This window comes from Protopterus annectens, chromosome 9.part0, assembly GCF_019279795.1.
Source record: "Protopterus annectens isolate FY-2018-M chromosome 9.part0, PAN1.0, whole genome shotgun sequence".
In the NCBI taxonomy this organism is placed as follows: Eukaryota; Metazoa; Chordata; order Ceratodontiformes; family Protopteridae; genus Protopterus; species Protopterus annectens.
In genome coordinates, this window is record NC_056743.1 from 1,414,050,455 (window position 1) to 1,414,073,752 (window position 23,298).

Genomic DNA, 23,298 nt, shown 5'->3' on the forward strand with positions numbered 1-23,298 from the left:
GATTTATAGCCATTAGTATTTAGCATTCTTGAAATTCCATGCTACATATGTGACACAGAGATTGTATTCATGGTTGAAAATGCAGCCCAATGTTTCATATTTAAGCTGTTGATGTTAGAGATTTTTTTTTCATATTATCTGTTTCATTTCAGGCTACATTTCGAATCTATCCTCTTCATAAGGATCCCAGTGCTCCATGCCCCCCTCGTCAATTCCAACAGCTGCCTGAGAGCACTCCTCAGGAATGCCTCATTAGAGTTTACATTATTCGAGCATTAAACCTGCATCCAAAGGACAACAATGGATTGGTAAGTGTGTGCAACTGATTCTGTGTCCCTCAGAACTTTTATTTGGCATTTCTTTGCAAAACATGGAAGCATACGTGTCAACAAGAGAAAAGGGATACTTTATTCATCTTCTCAGGCTCTTTCCATTCCTACAGTTAAGCTGTAACTGTTATTTAACTTACAGCTTATTTTTCCTATCTAACATAAGATATGACTTATGTTTGGCTCATCCACTGTTAAATGATGGTACCAATTCTAAACTTTCAGCCATTTCAGGAAGTTGTTCTTTGAATTATTTAAAAGTGACAAGAATCTGGGGTATAAAAAATGTATTCCATAAAAAGTGAACTACTATCTTTTCTGTGAAAGTGACAGAATCATAGTAAATACTAGGCAGCTGGATTCTATGACCATTTATACTTTGCCAGTACCCCCTTGACCTTATTTCAAAGAGCAATAGGCCAGTCACACCAGAAGTAAATTTGTGTGTACCCCTCCAGTTAGCTAACTCCTTTTTGACAGAAGATAATGTGTTGCCTTGCTTAATTTGGAGTGGATGTTTGTACCAGTGAAGGACCAAGTATTGTGTCACAAATATGTATAATCATCATGTTTTATTATAGCGTCATAGGTGAATGCTAGGCTATCTGCTCTGAAAGGGCCATTTTAAGCCTAACTGTGTTATCTCATTAGGCATTCAAATTACCCTTACCATGATTTTTGTTCTTATATTTCCCATTTGTGAATTAATTTTTCTGGGTGCGTACCATTGAGCATACCTCTCAGCTGTTCATATTTTTACAAAATATCCAGATTTTTGTGTCATATTTTTGGTCTGCTCCTCATAAAATTTGTGATTTTCTGGCAAATCACTGAGGATTGAAGTCACTAAATAGTAACATACATGCACATTTTATACTTCAAATCCTTCATAAACATGCATGCTAACACTGATCCTGTTATTCTAGTAACTTGTTACATTTGTAAGAGTGGTATTTAACCCCAGTATTTTGGGCATTGTCCAGATTTCTTGCTCTAAGAGGTTGAGAGGTATGCCTCTGAAAACTGAAAGGGGACCCTGCTGAAACATAGGACATTTAGGTGCTGCTTCTGTCCATTAGTAGCGCAGGAAGTCAGTTTTGCTGCAAATTTCTTTAAGCCCATCCACTTATCTACATTTCCCTTGAACAGGAAGAGGGATGAGCTTTGTTTTACATGGATGAGGAGTCTGTTCTACAGAAGTGGTATTCTGCGGAATATGTATCTGTCTCCAACCCATTCTGTTTATATTACAGAAGAGGTAGTCTCTGCAGTGGGTATTTGTGATACCATTTGTCTTGCAGATGTGCAGGAGGTCTGTTAGTAATGGGTCAGATCATACCTTGTAAGTTAGTTGCATATAAAATCTTAATAGTCTAAACAGACTGAATATAGTGATGGAGCTTTGAGGTGGTCCATGTAGGCTTTGTGGTTTGATCCCTATATTGTCTTGGTGAGGAACTATTTTGAGCATTCTTGTTCTTGCATGTATCTGGGCAGGTACATTTCAAAGGAGGCATTTTACTCAGCAGTGGGCCTGATGAGGGCTGAGCACAGTGGGACAATGACATCTCTGGATTAAGATGCTATCCTTTGGTTATAAGTTGAGCAGTATAGAAGGACATATTCACAACAGTAGACACATGTTGATTGACTACTAGATCACTGTGTACCTATGTTTGGCAATCTCTTCCTACTGGATTGACTTTTAGGGATGTATTGTCAATGTGCTAATTTCCCAAAGGATACAATAATGTACTTTTTGGTATTTAACTTTAGTCCATGACTCTAGCACTGGTTATTTGTTTGGGACAAGCCCTTCTTGTGGATGTCTGAGTCATTTGTGGATTGAGTGACTGCTGCCAGCTTGCAGTTGTCCACAGATCTAGTCAACCAAAGTCCTTTGGCACCTGCTTCTCAGAAGTCCAAGCAAATATCAAACAGGCGTGGTCCCAGCACCAATCCCTGTGAGACTGCATTTGTGGCTGGTCTTTTTATGGAGGTAGCCTCCTCTGTTTTGACTTTCTGTGTCCTATCTGTGAACTAGTTGGCAGTTCAGTAGATGATGTAGGGGTTTATTCCCAATTTAGTAAGCTTTTCTACAGTGCCTGAATGAGGTATTGTGTCAAAAGCTTTGATCAGGTCTAGGTACGTGGTGTGTACTGTCTTCCTTTCATCTACTGCTTGGGTGACTCTTTCAAAAAAAGTCCACTTGGTTAAGTAAGTATGCCATGCCTTTAGCAAAACCATACTGGGATGGGTCTACTGTTTAGAGGTTTTCTATGTCCTTATGGATTAATTCCATAATAAGTCTTTCCATAGCTTTTCTTATGAGAGTGTCAGATGGTTATTGGATGTTATTAGGGGCATGGATAAGTTGTGCTTCATGCTATTCAGGATACATCCAGGGACATTGTCTGGCCCCACATATGCAGAATCTTTTCCTTTTGAGACAGCTCCTAGCACTTGGTCCTGTATAACAGCTGGGGGCTTATTGGTTTCTGATATTTATTTCAATGAATTTGGGGGTGAGGGTGAAGTCAGAGCTGATTTTTTTGGCCAGCAGATTTGCTATATCTTCAGCTTCAATGTAGGTGATGTTGTTCACAGTCAGCTTAACACACTGCTGCATAGCTCTTTTTGAGATTATAGATATAACTAAATAACCCTTGTGATTACCCTTGGACTGGATGGCTATTTTGCCTCACATTTACCCTTGGTGGTTTTAAGTAACTCCTGAATTACTTATTTCATTTAATGATGGGGTTTCTAACATGCTGGATGTTGGACTTGTTATTTTTGGCCACTGAAAGAATTGATATGACTATAGAATACTGGAATGAGCTGAAACAACTGGAAACAGCTGAAAAAAACTGCAATAAGACTGAAATAAATGTTTTTATTTTTTAATTACCCAGAACTGTGCTGAGCATGTGCTAGTCTCTCCTTTATGGGCCACATCTTCTTGCACTTTTCAGAATAAATTCTGCACACACTGTAGTTCAGTTAAGAATGCTTTATTATGTCAACAGTATCTGAATACTGTTTTCAATAACAGTGCTGATAAACTGAAACTGTCCTCCGCATTTATATTCACATTTATTTGATAAACTGAAATAATCCTGTGTATTATTTCTTTCCTCCTGAATAGTATAATTAATATTCTGAAATCCTAGATATTTGACCTAACCTATGCTTTCATAGCCAAGTGTCTGTATTGCCTTCTGAAGACTGCATTGCCACGACTATCAACTAACTTAACTAGCCATCTCTGAAGTATTTCCTAATAATAGCAAAATCCTGTAAAGTTCTAAATGCCTCTTTAGCCTTGGTTTCCAAGCCTTGTAGCATGCAAACAAGATGTGTCTGTACTTAAATGTGCAGCACATTCTGTTCTTATTAGAATTCTTGACTGAAAGTTATTTTTTACTGATTGAAATTGCATTTATTGAAACTTTATGCAAACTGTGAAGCATGCTTTAATATGGTTGCATTTCTAGGCTTATGCAAAGAGAATACTGTATTTTTGTATATTTAAATGATACCAGAACTAAGATCCACAATGTTCTTCTTTTGGTTATTAAGCTTATTAATATTGTGGTTCCACTAGAGAGTTTATTTTTTTACAGTTCACCCTGCTCTTGTTTCTGCAGTGCAGAGCTGCTTCTGTGTAGTTGTTTACATGCTGATATAAGTTAGTGTTGTATATTTCCACGTAAATAGTAGAGTTTTCAAGGTTGGGGGGATTGGAAACTTGGCAGGGTATCACTTTAAAGTAGGAAGTTTTCCTTGGAGAAATTTCTAAAAGTTCCATAAACAGTGGAGATCTTGGGTTTTCATTTTATTTTGAAAGAGTCTTCCTTGTGGTCTGAACTGACAATTAAGGATGTTATACGGGATGGAGCATAATTCCCCAATATTTGTGCAGACAGGGTCAAGGATGTTGTTGCCCCTAATGGTACTCTGACTAGTTGGTTCAGAATGTTTGTTTAAACAAAGTCCACAAATCTCTAGGCTTAAACACTGATATTGGTATATGTTTTCTAGTCTATAGTTGAGTAGTTGTAGATGCCCAGCAAGATGGTATTGGGTATAATGGTGAGTGACTCCAGTTCATTTAAGTAGGTGCTATGGCATTCCTGAGTCACAGAGAGCATTCTGTAGATAACTAGAATATGATATGAAAATTTGCTGATAGTGAGCTGGATGTGAAGAAGCTCTAGGGCATCATGCTGCTTTACCAGCCTTGATGCAAGTCTCTTCTAGCTGATGACTGAGACACCCTCACCTTTTTCCCCTTCCTGTCTAATAGCTAGTTTAATTGTGTGGAAGACAGTATAACCCTGCATAACTGGAGTACTCCCCGCCAATTTAAAGCATGTCTCAGTCATTACACAGACGTTTATGAACTCTAAGGTAAGGAGGGCTTGCAGGGAGTGGAGATTCTTGTTTGGGCTCCTAGCACTGATCAGTAGCACCTTTATATTTTTCATTGCTTGTTTCATTGTGTTAGTAGGTTTATCTGGTTGGCATTGCCTAATAAAGGAACTATGGAAGTGGACAATGTTTTAGCCAGTATTCAAAAGTCTAGGGGAGAGAGGTGCTGAGCATCCCTGGCAAAACAGCATGGCCTGTCGATCTTATCAACATCAGGTTGACAAATATTGCACCCCTTTTTCACTGACACCAAAAGCTAAGCCACTTATTGATGTCAATTTTTTTGCACTCTTGTGAGGCAACATCCTTGAGGCAGGTATAATGGTGCTCATTGTCAGGCTCATACCTGCCTGAGACACATAGTCTGAGAGCTCCATCATGTCTCTCTTTATATAACCAGGGAGGTACACCTCAAGTTGTTTACACCAGTATGTACTATGACTGAGTCATACTCTGTATTTCCTGTTCAAGGACTTTAGCGCATTCGCCATCTGGCTAATCCTGGCACCAGACAATCAACTGACCATTCACCCCTTCCATACTCAGCCTGGTGACTGTTGCAGCGGTATGTCTTACAATAGAGTCACTTATGACTAGAGTATTTGGTTGAGTAAATGTCTGCCTTATGTGTTTAACATCCATGACATTGGGAATCCTAGTGCTATGTGAGGTGGTAAGCTTTGCAGACTTGAAGTGTTTGCTGAAGCAGGTTTAGATCCCTGGTTCTGGTATTAGTGGGACTACTGGATTTGTGGAGATACTCGTGGTCTTGGACTACTGGATCTCTTATGGTCCAAAAGACAAGACACAGATTACCCCTAATAGGTCTACAGGACACTGAATAAAAAGGGAGTGCTTCCAACTTCTCCTGGTAGCACTTGTCTTTTAAGCCTGTGAACTTTTTAGTTGTCAACATCTGGCATTTTTCCAGTTGCTTGATATTCCTAGTAAGAATTATCCCAAAAGGAACATTGTATTTGATAATGGGTATGACCAATGTAGAATATAAAGGGGTAAGAACTTCCTTGGATCTGGATGAATTATATTTGCAAAAAGACTTTTTAACCACTGTTAGAACATGATGATCAAAGGCAAGTGAATTATTTGCCTATGTTTCAAGGTCTATCACCACACTTTCATTTTGAAGTGGAGTATTGTCTATACAATAGAAAGGATGATGAGATTATTTACAAAAATAAATGTCCTTCCTCAGCTGATGGGTCTGTCAGATCTGTAAGGATGTGACATCTGCAACTCTAGACTTTTGGATGCAAGACTTGGGCCCCTGCCCTACCTATAATTCCCCTCCGTCAACTGAATACCTCAGATCTTATTTGCTGCTTGAACGCTACAGATGTAGTCTCCTTGACTCAGTACTCTTTAGTCAGATACATGGTACTTATTTTATAGTCTTTAGGCTTTTCTACCTATTTTATCAACTAGTTAATACTTTTTTTTTCCTCTGTAGAAAAACTTTGCCTTCTAATATTGTTCTCTTCCTACAAAAAAGGAATGTTTTACTTAACTTCTCCTTTTTCTGCTTAGGCAGTATTTGTTTTTTGAGAAATTTAGTTGTGAGGTTGTTTGTTTGGGCTTAACTTTGTAATCTTTATAGTAGCTTATTGCACTTTCTCTTTGTGGCTGAGTTTACTGTTTGTGAAAACTTTGATTCTTATCAGGTCTGTCAAGGCCTCTTGCTTTAAAAAGTGTATTTCTTGCGGACACGAAATTCCCCCACAGGATTCACACTGCAAGTATGTATATTGTTTGGGGACTTTGCATCTTGATGAGGATTGCTATGCTTGCTCTGTGACTGGGGCCAGAGCTCTTTGCAAACAGCAGTCAAAGCTGGCATTGAAGGAGCTCCACAGGGGAAAGTAACCCCTCACAATCTTCCTCTTATTCTGTCTAGCAGAAAATCAGCAGACAAAAACAAGGGAGAAATGGTCAAAGAAAAAGGCAAGGCAAAGATAAGAACATGACTTGAGAGAACCTCTCTGAGAAACACCGTGAGAAAGAACCAAGGAAAAGGTCATCTGATCCAACAGGCCTCCTTGGGCGTGGTTCCAAAGGTACCAAAATCTGTGGATTCGACTACAGTTTCAGATCTGATTAGAATCTGATCTCTGATTCCAACATGTTCCAGATCCAGTTTTCCGTCAGAGCCAGTTAGTCCCCAACTTTGTTCCCCCTTCCTACAAAAGAGGTTATTTCAGTGAATTTCTAGGCTGCCTTCAATGGTTTAGGTCAGTGCAGTCATCCAGGAACATGTCCAAAGCTGATATGGACAGGATGATGAGGAAATTTCTAAGGGCTCAGATCCAGCTGGGGGTATTCCCTGCATTGACTACTGCTACCGGGGGGGATTGGTGATTGGGGATTACTCTTTCTTTGATCTGACCTTTGGATCTGGTGCATGAATCCAATTGTTCCCTGAGGATACCTATGTTAGAGCCAAAAGACTGTTTTTTTTTTCACCTCCAACAATGCCTCTAACTTGGTCAACTCTGACAGTGTTAGATCTCAACAGGTCCCAAAATGAGGATGGCACTGGTGCCAGTGAGGCAAAGATTGACTTTAAATTTCTCAGATCACTCCCTTTCTCTTGGCACTTTGGCTCTTGACAACTTGGCTGCCGTGTCGGTTCTTGGAATGTGTCCTTGTCAGGGTCTTTGGATCCTGCAGGGCTTGTTCTGGGACCACTTTCAGCTTTGGCCTTTGAGACCTTTGACAGGATCCACTCTAAATCTAGAGATCAAGTCCCTCTTGTACACTTGGTGCCACCCCTTCCTTTGCTGACTTCATTGTGTTCTCTTCCTGCCACCATGGTACAGCCAGCCTCCCATAGGTCTCAGAACAGTACATCTTGTGGATTCCACACCTGTTTCCTAGTCTTCCCCGGTACCTCCCACCATGGAATAATATTGGAAGCATGCTTACAAAAAGAAGTAATTAGACTCCCCTCAGGAGTCTCTCACTGAGGAAACTGTTTTTTTTTTTTTTTGAAGGGTAGGTTTCTCCTAGATACCCTATAGAGAATGTTTCCTTTGGTAAGATTCTGGAATTATTAAGACAGAAGGAAGGCTGGTCCATCGATGCCCCTCCCAGGAGGAATCAGTATTCTTTGAGGCCTTGGGGCTGACCCATCTACTTCCCTGGCAGTCCAGCCTGCTAATGACCTGATATATTTGGTTTCAGTGTGGGCTTGAAAGGAGCTAGACATGGTTGAATCAATCCCCCATACGCCTGACAAAATCTTAGTTTCCCCTATGGGCAAGCCTGTCTGGAGTAAGGGTCCCATGGTAGATTCCATGGTGGTAGCAGTGGCCACTACAAAAGAGCTTGTGGAATAGACCTGTACTGTTCATCCCCTAACAGAAAATCCAGGGCACTGGATAGGCTTGGAAAGTAGATTTACACTTCAGCAACCTTTCTGATAAGTGTACTGAACTACTTAGCTGCTTTAACACACCTTCATAAGGACTTAATGGAGCTTTCCAAGTCTCTGTTGGGGTCCTTACCTGCAGAAGCCTGTAAAACAGTGTATAATGCAGCTGACTATCTTCCAGTCCTTATTAAATGTGTCCAGGACCCTTATAATGCAGCAGATGGCACATTGAAAGCAGCGGGCACTGGCATTGCCATTCAATGACATGCCTGGATGCATCTCTGTGATTTTGTGAAGCACATTAAGACTTCTTTCATCAACACTTCCTATGACAAATCCAATCTCCTTGGACAGAAGGTGAAGGAGACATTGTCTAGAAGTGGGCAGGATGGCAAGACTCTGTCTGCTGTTGGGATCCACTTCTCTACCCCCCCCCCCCCCACAAAGGACCTTCTTTGAGAGCCAGAAAGGTGGCAGAAAGCTCTGGTTCCATAAATCTCAAGTTTTTGCACCAACACTTCTAGCAGCAGGCACCCCCAGAGGTGGGGGGGAGGGGTAATCACAGTGGACATTACCTTTTTGGCAGAGGTGGTCCACAGAACCAAGGGCTTCAGGGATCCTTCTCTGACAGACTCTTCCAGCAGTCCTGGAGAGCTGATTGACTGCTGTACTCTGAAGGTAATTGGGGGATGTTTCTCTCTGTATCCATAAGCCTGGACATCCATCACCTGCGATACATGGGTGCAGAGAATCATAGCCAGAGACTACACAGTTCCCTTTCTTTATCTTCCCCCCCAACTCAAAATGACTTCTTGACATAATAACACCCCTGCAAAAGAAGGTTGCAGCTCAAGATATAAAAAAAAAACAAAAAAAAAAACTGCCAGACAAAGGAGTTATTCAATAGGCCCCATCAGACCAACAATGATCCGAAGTCTACTCATGGTTCATTTTAGTACCAAAGAAAAATGGGATATCATTTTGGACATCGGCCATCTAAATCAATGTGTAAAACAGATGAAGTTCTGGAGGATCATGTTTCAGTCCATCCAACCCCCAGAATGACTGGATGTGCTTAATAGAATTTCAGGACATGTACTACCTCATCAAGATAGCCAAGTGGTACAGACATTTCCACTGCTTTCAACTGGAAGTCAGTCATTTCCACTACAGAGCTCTACCCGTTGGACTCACCATAGCCATTTGGTATTCATCAAGTGCATGACAGTGGCTGCAGCTCACCTCAGACTGCAGGGCCTCCACATGTTCACATACCTGGATGACTGCCTCATAACTGCTTCCTCTGAGAGTCTGCTATTTCATGCCAGGGATTTCTTGCTCTGGCTCTGATCCCACCAAGGAATCATGATCATTTTGGGAAAATCAATGTTGGTTCTTGTCCAAACAGCAGAGTTCATCATAGCCCATCTGGACACAACACTGCAAATAGCCAGACTTCTGGAGTTGAGAATTGTAAAACTTCTGTAACAAGTGTCAGTAGTTCTGTCCCATCAGAAACCATCATCCAGGTGCTTTTTTGCATATCCTGGGATCTATGGCAGCCTCTATCACTCTTGTCCCTCAGGCCAGATTTTACATGAGAGTGTTACAGTGGACTTGTGTAGTTCAGTGGTCACTGTTATACCAACCAATGCCCTTTCCCATTTTCCACACCAACATATGTAGACAAGTTCAGTTGTGTTTGGACTTCCCTTAGTCTCCCAGGGTCACCCATTTATTCTCCTTCCCCTAGGGCCACAGTGACTTTGTACACTTGCCAGATGAGTTAGGGAAGCATTTCATGGAAAAGACAGCCCAAAACACTTGGTACTCCTCAGAGGTTAGTCTCCACATCAGTGTCCTAGAGATAAAGGCGGTCCTTCCGGCATTGCAGGCCTTCCAGGACTCCCTCCTTAGGGTGAGATTTCGATCCAGACAGACAAATGTTGCTGGTTTAGTACATCAGTTATGTCAATAATTCATGAGAGTTTGGCAGTAGGTGATATCCTCCCATCACTTTCTGGTGGCAGTGCACATCCCGGGGAAATCCAGTGTTTTAGCAGACAAGTTGAGCAGGTCCATTCTTCTACCTAATGAATGGTATTTCAATCAAGTAGTGGTGAATCATATTTTCAGCCACTGGAGCCAGCCATGTTTGTGACCCCCTCTAATTCCAATTGCAACACCTACTTTGCCTTGATGCCTCAGGAAGAAGAGTCACTGAGGGGCACTCTGTCCCACACTTGGCCCATGGGTCTTCTGTATGCTTATCCCCGACTCATCCCATACCAAAGTTTCTGCAGAAAGCTATGTGGTGCAAGATGAAAATGATTCTCATCACCCCTTTTGGCTTCACCAGGAATGGTTTCCTTATCTTTGGCCACACATGATACACCCGCCTTTGGTACTGGTTCCTGTTCTGGACCTCGTCTCTCATCTCTCCGGTAAACCTCACCCAGACATAGCAGTCCTGATATTAACTATATGGTTTCTCCATATGATGGCCAGACAGTCCAGGCTTTCTTCTCAGATCATTCATATCCTAACTTCCTCTCAGAAACCCTCCATTAGAAAAGTTTACAAAAGCAAATGAAAAAGATTTCCTGTATGGGCATCCAGCAGGGATGTGGATCCTTTTCTGAACCCACGCCCTGCTAGTTTAGCTATTCTAGCTGGTCTTTTTTCAAGATGGGGCTAGTTATTCCACTGTTAAAGTTCAAATGGCTGTCATCTCAAACCTTCTTGTGGGAGAGAAGCAGACACTTATTGATTCTTGAGGTTATCTAAAACTTTTTAAGGGGTGCTTTCCTTATTCATTCTACTTTAAAGGATCCTGTTCCACCTTGGGACATTACCCTTTTACTCCAGGCCTTGATATAACTCCCATTTAAATCTACTGCGACTGATGAGTTTAAATTATCTTTTTTGGAATATGTTTTTTTCTGGTAGCTGTTACCTCCACTTGAAGAATTTCAGAACTTCAAGCTCTTTCGTGTAAACCACCTTAGTTGATTTTTCATTAAAATAGGATGTTTCTTCAAATTAACCCTATCTTTCTTCTCAAGATGGGTTCAGATTTTACTTTGAATCAGATGATTAATTTCTATTTTCTTCACAAATTTCTCCAATAAAAGGGAGTACACCTTGTATTTGATGGATGTACATCACCACCTGACATTTTACCTTAATTAAAGCAAATCTTTTAGGAAAACAGACCTGCTGTCTTTTTCTTCAGTCACATTGAGGAAAGGTATTTCTAAGGTGACTCTTTCCCAGGTGGCTATCTGAATGGATTTTATTTGTGTATAAGGAAGGAGGATTGTCCTTGCCTTGCAACCCCAAAGCTTATTCTGCCTGGGTGGTGTCCACTTCTACAGCCTTCCTCTCCAGGGTGCCCATTGATGACATATGTGCAGCGGCTACCTGGTCTGCTTTGATACATTCATATCCCACTATAAGCTGCATTTACATTTTAGTTGTAGGGCTTTGTTTGGTTCCACCATTCTCTGGCATATCCTTCACTGAGACCTCCCAGAGTTTGTAGTAGCTGGGGACTCTGTCCCTCCCATCAGCTGAGAACAGAGGAAAGAAACAACATCTGTACTTGAAAGTTATATATTTACCATAATGCTCCCTCATTATGCCATATGTCTGTCCTATGGAATAGTAACAACACACTAAACCACTCTTGTTACCCTCAAGTTGCCATACTCCTGATAGATCTGCCCTCCCTGTTCATATTTTCATGTCTTATACAGTAGGAGTCATGGTACATCCCTCTAGTCACCCCCCCATTTTGCCATGTTCACGACAGGAGCAAAAGTATCACCCAACCCATTCTGCTGTACCACACTTTAAGTTGTTGCATCCACCACAACAGCCAAAGGAGAGGTGAACCATGTCTGTCCTTCAGTCTTTGTCACCATGTCTGGAGAAGTAGCAGCAGCCACTGCACATCTCAAGAATGCACTCCCACATGTTGACATGTAGTGTTTCACAACTGAATAGACACTGAAGCCTCTCTACCCTCTCTCTCATGTTTGCCACATCTGTTGCTGTAGTCAAATGGTTAGGGGGCTTTCCCCACCCTCTCCTTCTATGTTGCCATATCCACTGTAGGAACCAAAACGTCACTGAACCCTCTTTGGTCACCATCTGCCTTCATGTTGTAATGTTCATGGCTGTATCAGTAGTCAATATACACCAAAAACGCCACACACATATTACCCTAGCTGCAGTAGTAGCCAAAGAAGCATTAAAAGCTATCTGCCAAAGGTTTAATAAAACCAGTCCATCCTGTCCCTCCCTGTCTTTCTCTATGTTGTCATTTCCAGCACATCTGCTAAAATGTTAGCCAACCTTTTTTTTTTTTTTTTTTTTTACAAAGTTAACATACTTTAGATAAACACATATATACAACAGTACCAAATCATATTTGACTACTGCTATTTGTAAATATAACTGGATTTTGAAAAGTTCTGAGGGCACATCTTGTGCCAAACAATTCAAATAATATTAAATATATACTTCAGAGATTACATGTGGACTTGTATGTTAATAACAAAACACAATAAATAAATAAATAAATAAATTAATTAATAAATTAAAAAAAATTGTTTACTGATAAACTTTCAGGAAGTTAGCTGTTAGTATTATTTTTAGCAGTGTTGTGGACTTGGTATATCCATTTAAAAAAAAATGAATGTGTCTGCTATCCTAATCCAGGTATCCCCCCTGCTGCAGGTGTTAAGTCTCATATGTTTATTGTATTGAGCATATCTTCTGATAACAAAAGAGACATATATGACCATCTCATCTTATCTTTCAAAAAATGAAAAACTGGAAAGCAAACAATAGGAAATTTGTATTTGTCAAGCACATCCACTCCTTACCATGCTTAATCCCTGTCTTGCTGTTAGGTGACATGCTTCCTAAACTAGAACCTGTGATATAAAATACTGTTACTGATCCTTCTAATGGTGCTTGGATGAAGTTGCAGGGAACAAATGTAGACCATGTTAACACAAGAAGTGTCCACAGAAAGGTGCATCTGCTTTAATGTTGGGTTCTATTTTTGGATGGAGTATTTCAGACTTGATATCCAAATACAGAAACCTGAATAATAGATAGAATGCATCTATTATGTTTGCTAACATAGCATCAGTTGAGAAGCAAGATGAAACATGGAACCCTATATGCATGTTTAGCCTATTAGGTAAACTTCAAGTTACACTGCACTACACATTACATTCCTCCCCTAAATGCTGTAGGAGATGTTTAACATTAGATCACTGTTGCAGTAGCTAACCTATTTGGATTCTATCCTGCCAAGGTTACGACAAATCAGTCATCTTATCAAAACTAAAGGGTGCTGTCCATGAGCAGTAACTGCCAGGAGCTCAAGCAGAACTCCATATGAAAAGTAGAGTTCCAAGAGCTGCTGGACAGTGCTTCTTTGGAGGGCTTCATGGAACTGACAGTTGGCTAGTGGTCCATCAAAGGTGGGCAGATAAGTCCCCTTTTGGAGAAATCCTTCCTCTGTTTTATTTCTCTAATGAAGACTATTTCTTTCTGTGAAACTAGTATTATTTATGGAAGAAAACTTATTTTGCTTGGACTGTCAGTCTGTACCAGAAGATTTTTATTACTGTGAATGTTTGTCAGACTTATTGTGTTCAAATCTGTCTTTTTTTAAGTTGAATATTGTGTAGAATTTGTGTGTTAGGGGCAGGACTTGGTGCTTTTGGGGACTGTTGCATTTTTTTTTACTGCAAAACCACCTTTTTATCTGGCACTGAGTTTACTGACTCTTACAGGCTCCACTAATCATCTTTGAGGCTTCCTTTGTTACTGGACCCATTGTACAGTTACAGGTCCCCTTGGTTCTTTCTTTCCCTGTGCACAAGAAGAAGAAGTAAGCTGTTGGAGGGTCTTTAGGTTTCAGGCCAGCTCCAGTTTTGCCTCAGCCACTGATGGGTGATTTTGCTATGGCTGGATTTGGTTTCTCATCATTTTCCCTGGTCCCTTTGGTGTAATGCCTACAGCCAGTAAGGAGGAGGGGATAGACATGCCCTGTGTGCAAGGGAGCATCACTTTTCTTAGTCTTGGAAAGGGAGTTGATGAATGTCTACCTCACAGCAGGGAAAGGGAGCCAGAGCCCTGGGGTGGTGTGCCTGCTTTGGCTCAGTCCTTCACAGGAAAAGAAAACAAAAATTAAAAACTTGGCTTCTCCTGTTTCTGATTCAATGTGTAGGGAAAATGTGATTGGATTTGTTATGGAGTTCATTTGTGTTTTTTTTATCTACTTTCTCTTAATTATAGAAAAGAAAGAGTTCCTTCCCTTTTTGACTCTGATCTTCAGTTAGAGCAGGGATTGGAGGGAGAATGGTGTGCTTCAGGATTTTCATCACAATCCGAATATTCTGATTTTGTGAAAAGTGTTGCTTCAGATTACCCTCCAGAATACCTTTCTTTTTCTGAAACTTTAAAATTTATTTTTCAGTGGGATCATAATGAAATTCCTATTTCCCAATGTATGTATGTATTATGATTTGCAACAGTTGAATATTCCTTGATCTGCAAATGTTCCTACTGTTTTACTTGCCTTCAAGAATGTTTTAATGACAGCTTGTAGTTTTCTGACAGTCAACCTCCTTCTCTTAGAGAAGTGTACATGGTACTTCAGACTCACAAATACTTGTTTTCTAATCCCAAAGTAGACCCTGCTAATCCCATTCCCTTGGACAAGTACGGGAAAGCTTTAGAAAATTTTGAAAAGAAAGGTTATTCTTAGACAACTTTAACATTCAAGATTTTAAAATGCCAGCCTCATATATTAAAGGTTTTACTTCTGTCTTTTGAGAACATGAAAAAGTTTTGACACCTCTATTGAGGTAAAAATTCTTTTATCTGATGTTTTCATTTTCATTCATTCCTCAACTGTTTGGTCTGAGATTTGACTCAGATCCAGCTTGGATCTGACTTGGCCACTTCTCCAGATCCTCATATCCAAACTCTCAAACTCTTCCCTTTACCCATAATGCCTAGCATACCTTAGATCTCATTTGCTGCCATTCAGCTTCAGACATGGATTCTCCTGCACTCAAGCTTTTAAACGTTTTCTAGTGTATTAGTGAGTTTAATTTACATTTTCTACTACCTACTTTAATTCCATTCTCTCACATACCTTCCTTGTTTACTTGTTAGTTTTCTTTGTGTTTCTTCTATATGATTGTTACTGATTTCTTGATACTTCTCCATAGTACCATTGCCAGTACACTGCTATTTAAATTTTCTATTTAAAACTTTTCTTCTCTACTCATTGAAGTAATTCTTGCACTCCATTGTTACCTTTTCTTCTTTTTTCTTCTCCTTTCAAAAAAAGAAAATTAAATTAGCAGTTTTTTTGTAGTTTACTTCCTGACTTAGCTTAGTTAGGTCAGTATGGCTGACAAGCATACCAATTTTTAAAAAAATGCATCACCTGTTCACATAAAATACCAAACTTGGATGCCCACAGGGAATATGTGTATTGTTTGAGAACTGTTGGTTCAGGCCTGGCCACATCTTAGGTGACTCCCCTGGCTGATGAACTTATAGATCTTATTTCTCACTTGTCATGGAAGGAACTGGATACTGTGGAGCCAATCCCTAAATGTCCACACAAAATTTTAAATCTTCACAAGTATAGGACATTCTAGAGCAACGGGGTCCCAGCTGATGCCATGGTTGTGGTGGTGTCCACCAAAAAAAGAGCTTGTGGAGCAGAGCTCTTTTGTCCATTCCCCTAACCAGGGCCTTGGACAGATTTGGTAAGCACTTGTATGCTTCAATGACCTTTGCTTTGCGGACAATGAATTATCTGACACATTTTGCAAGATTACAGAGAGATTTGACTAAAGAACTTTCCAAATTTCTTTCTGGGTCCATGTCTGCTGAAGATCAAAGTAGAGTCTCCTCGCAACTGGCCACCCTTCAGTCAATATCTAATGCATCCATGAGGCTGATCTCTCATGCAGCGGAAGGTACCTCATGGGTGGTGGGTTAAGGCATAGCCATTAGGAGACATGCCTAGATGCAACTATGTGATTTTGCAGAGCCCTTTAAGTCTTCATTCATCACTGTTCCCTTTTATGGATCTTTCTTATTTGTCCCAATGTAAAGGATGTGCTCTCCAGAAGTGAGCAAGTGGGAAAGACCCTGTCAGCCATAAGCATACACTTTTCTACTCCCAAAGACCCTTCTCCAGGAATCAATGGGGAGGAAGAAAACTGTGGTTCCATAAATCCCAGGGTCTTTTTCAAGATTCATAGTTCTCCCAGGGGCATGGGGGGGGGGCTTAAACAGGAGATGCCATCCCCATGACAGAGGTGGCCTTCAGAACCAAGGCTTTTGGGACTCCTTCTTGGACAAGGCCTACCAACACTCCTGAAAGGAGGCCTGACTGCTACGCTCTGGATATAGTTGGGGCATTTGTCTGTACACCAAAGAACCTGGCCATCCATAAAAAAAGATTCCTGGATGCAGAGGATTATATTTAGATGTTATATCATACCATTTTCCTGTATTCCTCCTACAAAAATGAAAATAATTCTTGGTGTTCTGACCAGTCAGAGGGAAGCAGCAGCATTAGAAATAAAAAAGCTGTTAGAAAAAAAAGACTCAGCCAAAGTCTCCCCAAATCAGAGAGGATCTGGAACCTATTCAGTATTTTTCTTAGTGCCAAAAAATAGGGGACTTGAAACCCATACTGAGTCTTAGCAAACTAAATCAGTCCGTGCAATATGCAGGGCTCCAGATAGTCACAGTTCAGACCATTTTGCTTGTGCTGCGAAAGGATGATTGGATGTGCTCTATAGATCTTCAAGGCATATGCTATCATATCAAAATGAACAGGGGCTGCAGAAGATATCTTCACTCCCAACTAGGAGTCAGTCATTACCAGTTCAAAGCACTGCCGTCTGGTCTTACCACAACCCCCAGGATGTTCAGCAAATGCATGATGGGGGTAGAGACTCACTTGATGCTGCTGCTGAATCTGAGCATACTGGGGTAATGCAGCAATTGCCTCATGTACACAGACAACTCTCTCCTCCTACCACCCAACACTACAACCTGCGAGAGATGCGCTTACATAGCCAAACTGGAAGCAAAGCTCTTTCCACCCATGATTGTGCTAGACAGTCAAGAGGAGAAGATTAACACCCGCACTACACCTCAAGTAACACATACCCCTTCTAAACCCACACCACCAACACCCTCACATAGCAACACTAAACCCTCATATGCGGAGACCCTTAACAGTAACCTGCCCATGTAACAAGGACCTCCAAAGCTGAAACGCAAACAAGCACCAATCACAACCAATGTGTCACATAGCTCACAACACCAGTGTGCCACCCAACAACAGTCCCTAAGGCAAGACAACGTACCCAACACTTTAGTCATAGGTGACTATAGTCAGGCACACTAATGTCCCACTCACCAGGCTAAACAAGGAGAAAATTACAGTCAGCTGCCTGTCAGGTGCCAGGATCTGCCTGTCAGGTGCCAGGATCTGCCACATAACGCATGCAGTCAAGTCACTCCACAACAAGTACAAATATGACTCAGTCATTGTCCATGTTGGAGTGAATGACTTGAGACATACCTCCCTGGACTACATGAAAAGAGACATGGAAGAGCTCTCGGATCATGTGGCCCAGGCAGGTATGACCCTAGCCCTGAGTAGCATCCTGCCTTCGCCCAGAATGATACCACAGTATTAGGACAAAATGATTGACTTCAACAATTGGCTAAGTTTCTGGTGTCATTCAAAGGGGATCCAGTATCTGTTTGCCTGGGACGACATGATCAACAGACCATGATGCTTTGCCAGAGATGGTCTGCACCTGTCACCCCTGGGATTCAGGTTACTGGCTAAGGCTCTTGCCACCTCTATAGTGCCTTTTTTAGGCAAAGTTCAAAGGACAAAAGCACCACCGTAACAGGTACAAGCATGCAAAATCTGAAGGTAATGCTACTCAATGCTAGAAGTCTAAACCTCAAAATGTACTCTTTCGAGGCACCCCTAAAAATGGAGAACATTGATATCTGTGCAGTAACTGAGACCTGGTTCAAGGCTCCAGAGAGCACCCCTGCAATACCAGGCTACAACTCTTACCACACTTTTTGGCCACCAAACCAGGACTGAAGCACTAAAGGTGGAGGAGTGTCCATATTCACCAAGGATATTCACACCACTAGGCTAGTTGCCCAACACAATGCGTCTGAAATTCTCCAGGTGCAACTAACACTAGGTAAGACTGCAATCCAAATTGTAGCTTGCTACAGATCCCCCACCATGCCACAAGATTCTCACTACACCTTTCTAAACATACTGTAAAATATTAAGATAGAACCAAACACCCTAATACTGGGTGATATCAACTACCCTGACTTTAACTGGGAAAACTACTCGTGTACCAACACCTTTGCCCAATGGTTCTTGGAATTCATAAATTCCAATGCCCTGGATCAACTAATCCATAGTCCCACAAAGGGCTCCAGTATCCTAGACCTGGTCATTACCAACATGAGAAATCGGAGCTCCACACCTATTGTCACCCCCTCGTTGGTCAGGTCTGACCATAAGCTAATCACCCTTGACATCCACATCCCTCCCCCACCCCCCAGTAATGAAATCTCTGTAAAAAAACTTCTCCAAAGCCAAATTTATGCTACTCAAGTCAGAGGTGACCACCTTCATGACACACATGCAGACGGGAACTGAAATTTCAACTGCTGAATTCTACACTAAGGCACTGTACGAGCACATCTACTTGCCATCCCAAATAGAACCAAGATGCTCTCCTCCAAAAAAAGGAAGCCAATCTGGTGGACCCTGCCATAAACAAACTTTACAACAAAAGGAAGAAACTGTTGCAGAAAAGAAGAAAATCCCAGGATGCAAAAAACTCCCTTACCAGCCTCAGTAAGAAGCTGAAATCTCTCATAAAATCCTCCAAAGCTAGTTATGAAAATAAAATTGGCAAAGATTCCAAAGACAATCACAAGGCATTCTATAGCTATGTCAAGAATTTAAATGGCAATCCTCAGATCTGCTCTGAGCTACAACACAATGGCATTAAATATACTGATCCCAAGGATATTGGCAATATCCTGGCGGATCGATTCAGTGCCAACGTCACCCCCCTTACCCCCCTCACCCCCTAAAGGGCCCATCTCAATATCAAAAGATTGCCAAATTCCGGTAATAAAAGCCACACAGGTAAATACCGCACTATCCAAAGCTAAGAATACAGCATCCATGGGACCAGATGACATCCCAGGCTGTGTACTACATGAACTACAAAATGAACTGGCACCTCACCTAAGTGCCATGTTTAATTATAGCCTTACATCAGGCTTCTTGCCCACTGAGTGGCACACAGCTACAGTTATTCCACTCCACAAGGGGGATCCACCTTGGATCCTGGTAACTACTGCCCCATCAGTCTGCCAAGCCTGATCTGCAAGGCCATGGAACATATTATCATGAAACTTATAAACAAAGGCACTGGCAACCTTCAAACACTGGACCCCTCCCAGTTTAGATTCGTGAAGGGACGATCTTATCTCTTGAATGTGATTGACTTCTTCGAATCAGTCTCCAAAGCTGTGGACGAGGGTAAGACGGTCCACACAGCCTATCTGGACCTCGCCAAGGCCTTCAACACAATCTCCCACTCTGGAATCATAGATAAACTTACTAAGCTGGGCATTAATCCCTACGTCACTCAATGGGTTGCCAACTGGATTACTGATGGAACCCACACTGTAAAAGTAGCCGACTCCAAATCCAGCTCCAGACAAGTGGCAAGTGGAGTACCTCAGGGTTCAGTCCTGGGACTGCTCTTGTTTGGTATCTACTTCTGTGAAGTACAGGCCAAAACTAAGGGACTCTGGCTAACAAAGTTCGCAGGTGGCTGCAAACTGGGAGCCATTATTGAATCCCCAAATTATGTGGATATTCTCCAGAAGGGCCACAGATGCTTGGTGCCAGAGCCTTGGGCTCAAGCTCACTGCCAAGAAATGTATAGTTATCCCCTTTGGGAAAAAACATGTGCCCGTGAATTGCCACATAGGTGGCAGTACACTAAACACCGAAAGTGTGATAAGAGACTTAGGGACATAGGTGGACAGTGGTCTCACCTTTGATAACCACATTGCCACAACAGTCAGGAAATCCTTCTTTGTGTCACACCTCATCACTAAGGGCTTTTCTACCAGAAAAAAGGAGGTCATTGTCCCACTTTACTAATTCCTCATTAGACCCATTATAGAATACAACACCCTGTTTGGTATGTACCTCTCAAGACATCTGCAACAATTGGAAGGGTCGCAGAAATACCTCACTAAAAGAATCACAGGCCTAAAGCAAATGCCCTATGCTGACCATCTAAAAATATCCAGCTATACTCTGTCACATATCGTCTACTCAGAGGTGATCTCTGCTTAACATACAAGGCCATGTCAAACCCAGAGCTGTTGGACATGCTACACTTAAAGAAATCACAATTCCTCAGAACCACACGCTCCAGGGATCTAAACCTTGTCATCACAATGAACAAAACATGCTGGAGGGATAGGTTCCTGGCCCAGAGACTCCCCAGACTCTGGAATAGATTGCCCATACATGTCAAGCAGAGTGCCTCTTTGGCCCTCTTCAAAAGTAACCTTGACGACTGGATGGGAGATAGGAAATTCACCCCGGGGATCACATCTGTCTCCCTGTTAGACAGAAGTCCAGGGAAGTAAATACTGTGGGAAGAAATAGCCAGGGAATTGTTATGGCTAGGCTTGTATAGGCCCTAGGGCCAAAAGCCTAGTTCCAACCTATGAACCTATAAGATTCTGAGTGTTTCCATACCTAGATGAATGGTTCCTAACTGCTGCAGCCAGACTTCTACTCTTGCAGGCAAGGGACTTCTTGCTCCAGTTGTGCCTCTATCTAGGCATCACAGTCAATTACAAAAAATCACAACTGGCACCTACACAAAGTCTGGAGTTTATAGGTGGTTGTCTGGAATCAGTCATCAGATAGCCTCTCACTGCCTCCAGCTTAAATCCAGAGACTCATATCTCAGATCAGGAAAGTAGTACAACATTCTTCTCTTCCAGCACAACTAATTTTACAAGCCTTGGGATCCATGGCAGCTGCAATTACCCTCATTCCTCTAACCAGGTTTTACATGCAAATTCTTCAATGGACTCTGTCAGCCTAGTGGTCTATTCTTCAGCATCCTTTAACCGTCCCAGTCAAGATCACAGAAGGATGCAAGCGATATCTTCTTTGGTGGATTCAGTCAAACAGACCCTCTGAAGGCTGTCAATTTTTTCTTCCCCTGCTCATGGCCAGGGTGACTACAGATGCCTCCCAACTAGGCTGGGGATACATTACTTGGGAAATACAGTCCAAGATACATGGTCCCCTGAAGAGGCCAAAAAGCATATCAACACCCTAGAAATGAGCGCAGTCCTGCTAGTGATGCAGGACTTTCAAGACATTCTCCCCTCTGAGACAATTGCTATTCAGAAGGACAATATGTCAGTGTTCTGGTGTATCAACAAACAGGGAGAAACCAAGTTTTACCCACTTTGTTGAGAAACAATGAGAGTGTGGCAGGTGGTGATCTCTCCTGGTCACTTTCTAATAGTAAAGCACATTCTGTGGAAAACCAGAGTGATTGCAGACAAACTAAGCAGGTTAGTCTTGATGCCTCATGAGTGGTCTGTCAGTGCCCAAAGTAATGGAGAGGATTCTCCATCAATGGGGCTGACCTTGCTGCATCCTATTTCCTTCTATCCTCAACAACAAGTTCAGCAGGTTCTTTGCCCTCATTCCTCCAATGTAGGAGTCACCGAGAGATGCTGTAGTCCATGATTGGCCCTTTGGTCTCCTTTATGCTTTTCCACCGATAACGGTCATTCACAAATTTCTACAGAAGGCATTCTGGTTGAAGAGCACAGTTATCCTTATTGCCCCATTTTGGCCTTGTCATAGTTGTTTCCACTTCCTCTGACCACATCTTGTTCTTTTGCACTGGACACTGGATCACACTCCAGACCTCCTGTCTTACCCAACAGGGATTACTTATCCAGACAGAATAGGGCTCAAACTGACCACATGCTTTCTCCAATTTCATTGATTGCTAGACAGTCCTGTTATCCCAGGTCTGTCATCTGTCATATTTTATCTTCTCAAAAAGCTTCTACTAGAAACATGTACAAAAGTAAATGGAAGAAATGTTTATTCTGGGCCCTAAACAGGGATCTGGACCCCCTTTCTGCTCCTGTACTAGATATACTTGACTTTTTAGCTTCAATTTTCAGTGAAGGGGTTAGCTTTTCTACAATTAAGGTCCATTATAAATTTCCATCTAAGTGAAAATAACTCTACTGTAGAATAGTGTGTATGTGCTGTATCTTTAAGAAGCATTTCAAGGTCAGCACATGCATATAAATAGCAAGTACGTGCTAGCTTTAGTGCCATTTTGAGAGTGAGCATGTATGAGTGTAATAGCTAGCTTGTTTGTAAGTTTATCTAAGTTAAAGTTATTAAGCCTCACTCCTGATGTGTTTGTACATAATAAAGCTGCTTGAACAGAACCCACAAAGTCTTGTCTATTGTATCCTGACTAGATGAGTGACATGGTGTTAGAACCGAAATTCCAGAGACTGATATTCCGAGCTACACGGTGCAGAGTAAACAGTGAAGGTAAACTAAGAGAAACGAGCACAAAAAGGGGCTAGATTACAACCAAAGGTAATGAAAACTTGCATGAAATGTTTACTTTATAAAAAAAAAAAAAGATAAAACAGCATTGCAAGGGCACAAACTGCATTATTAAACAAGCGAGAGGCACAGAAGGTTTATTAATTAAGCAAAATGTTTAAAATTAATAAATTTGATAAAACGATTATCAGAAAAGCACATAAAGGGGTTTAGAATTACCTTGGAATTGTAAAACGAGCATGTTTAAAGTAAAACAGGCACAAGAAAAGTACAATGGGCATGAAAAGAGATTAAATGAACAAAACGAATATAATAAGGGCAAAAAGGGCACATTAAGCATAAATAAAGCAAGACAACTGCATGTTTTTTGG

The 23,298-nt window shown here is 41.5% G+C and overlaps 1 protein-coding gene across 1 annotated transcript in view; it reads left to right on the plus strand.

The window, feature by feature from the left end:
- LOC122810691 (myoferlin-like) overlaps positions 1-23,298 on the plus strand; it is a 1,883,765-nt gene that overhangs the window by 988,689 nt on the left and 871,778 nt on the right. Inside the window, 1 exon segment of the mRNA XM_044082260.1 lies at positions 153-308. Within this exon segment, the coding sequence (XP_043938195.1) occupies positions 153-308 (156 nt within the window).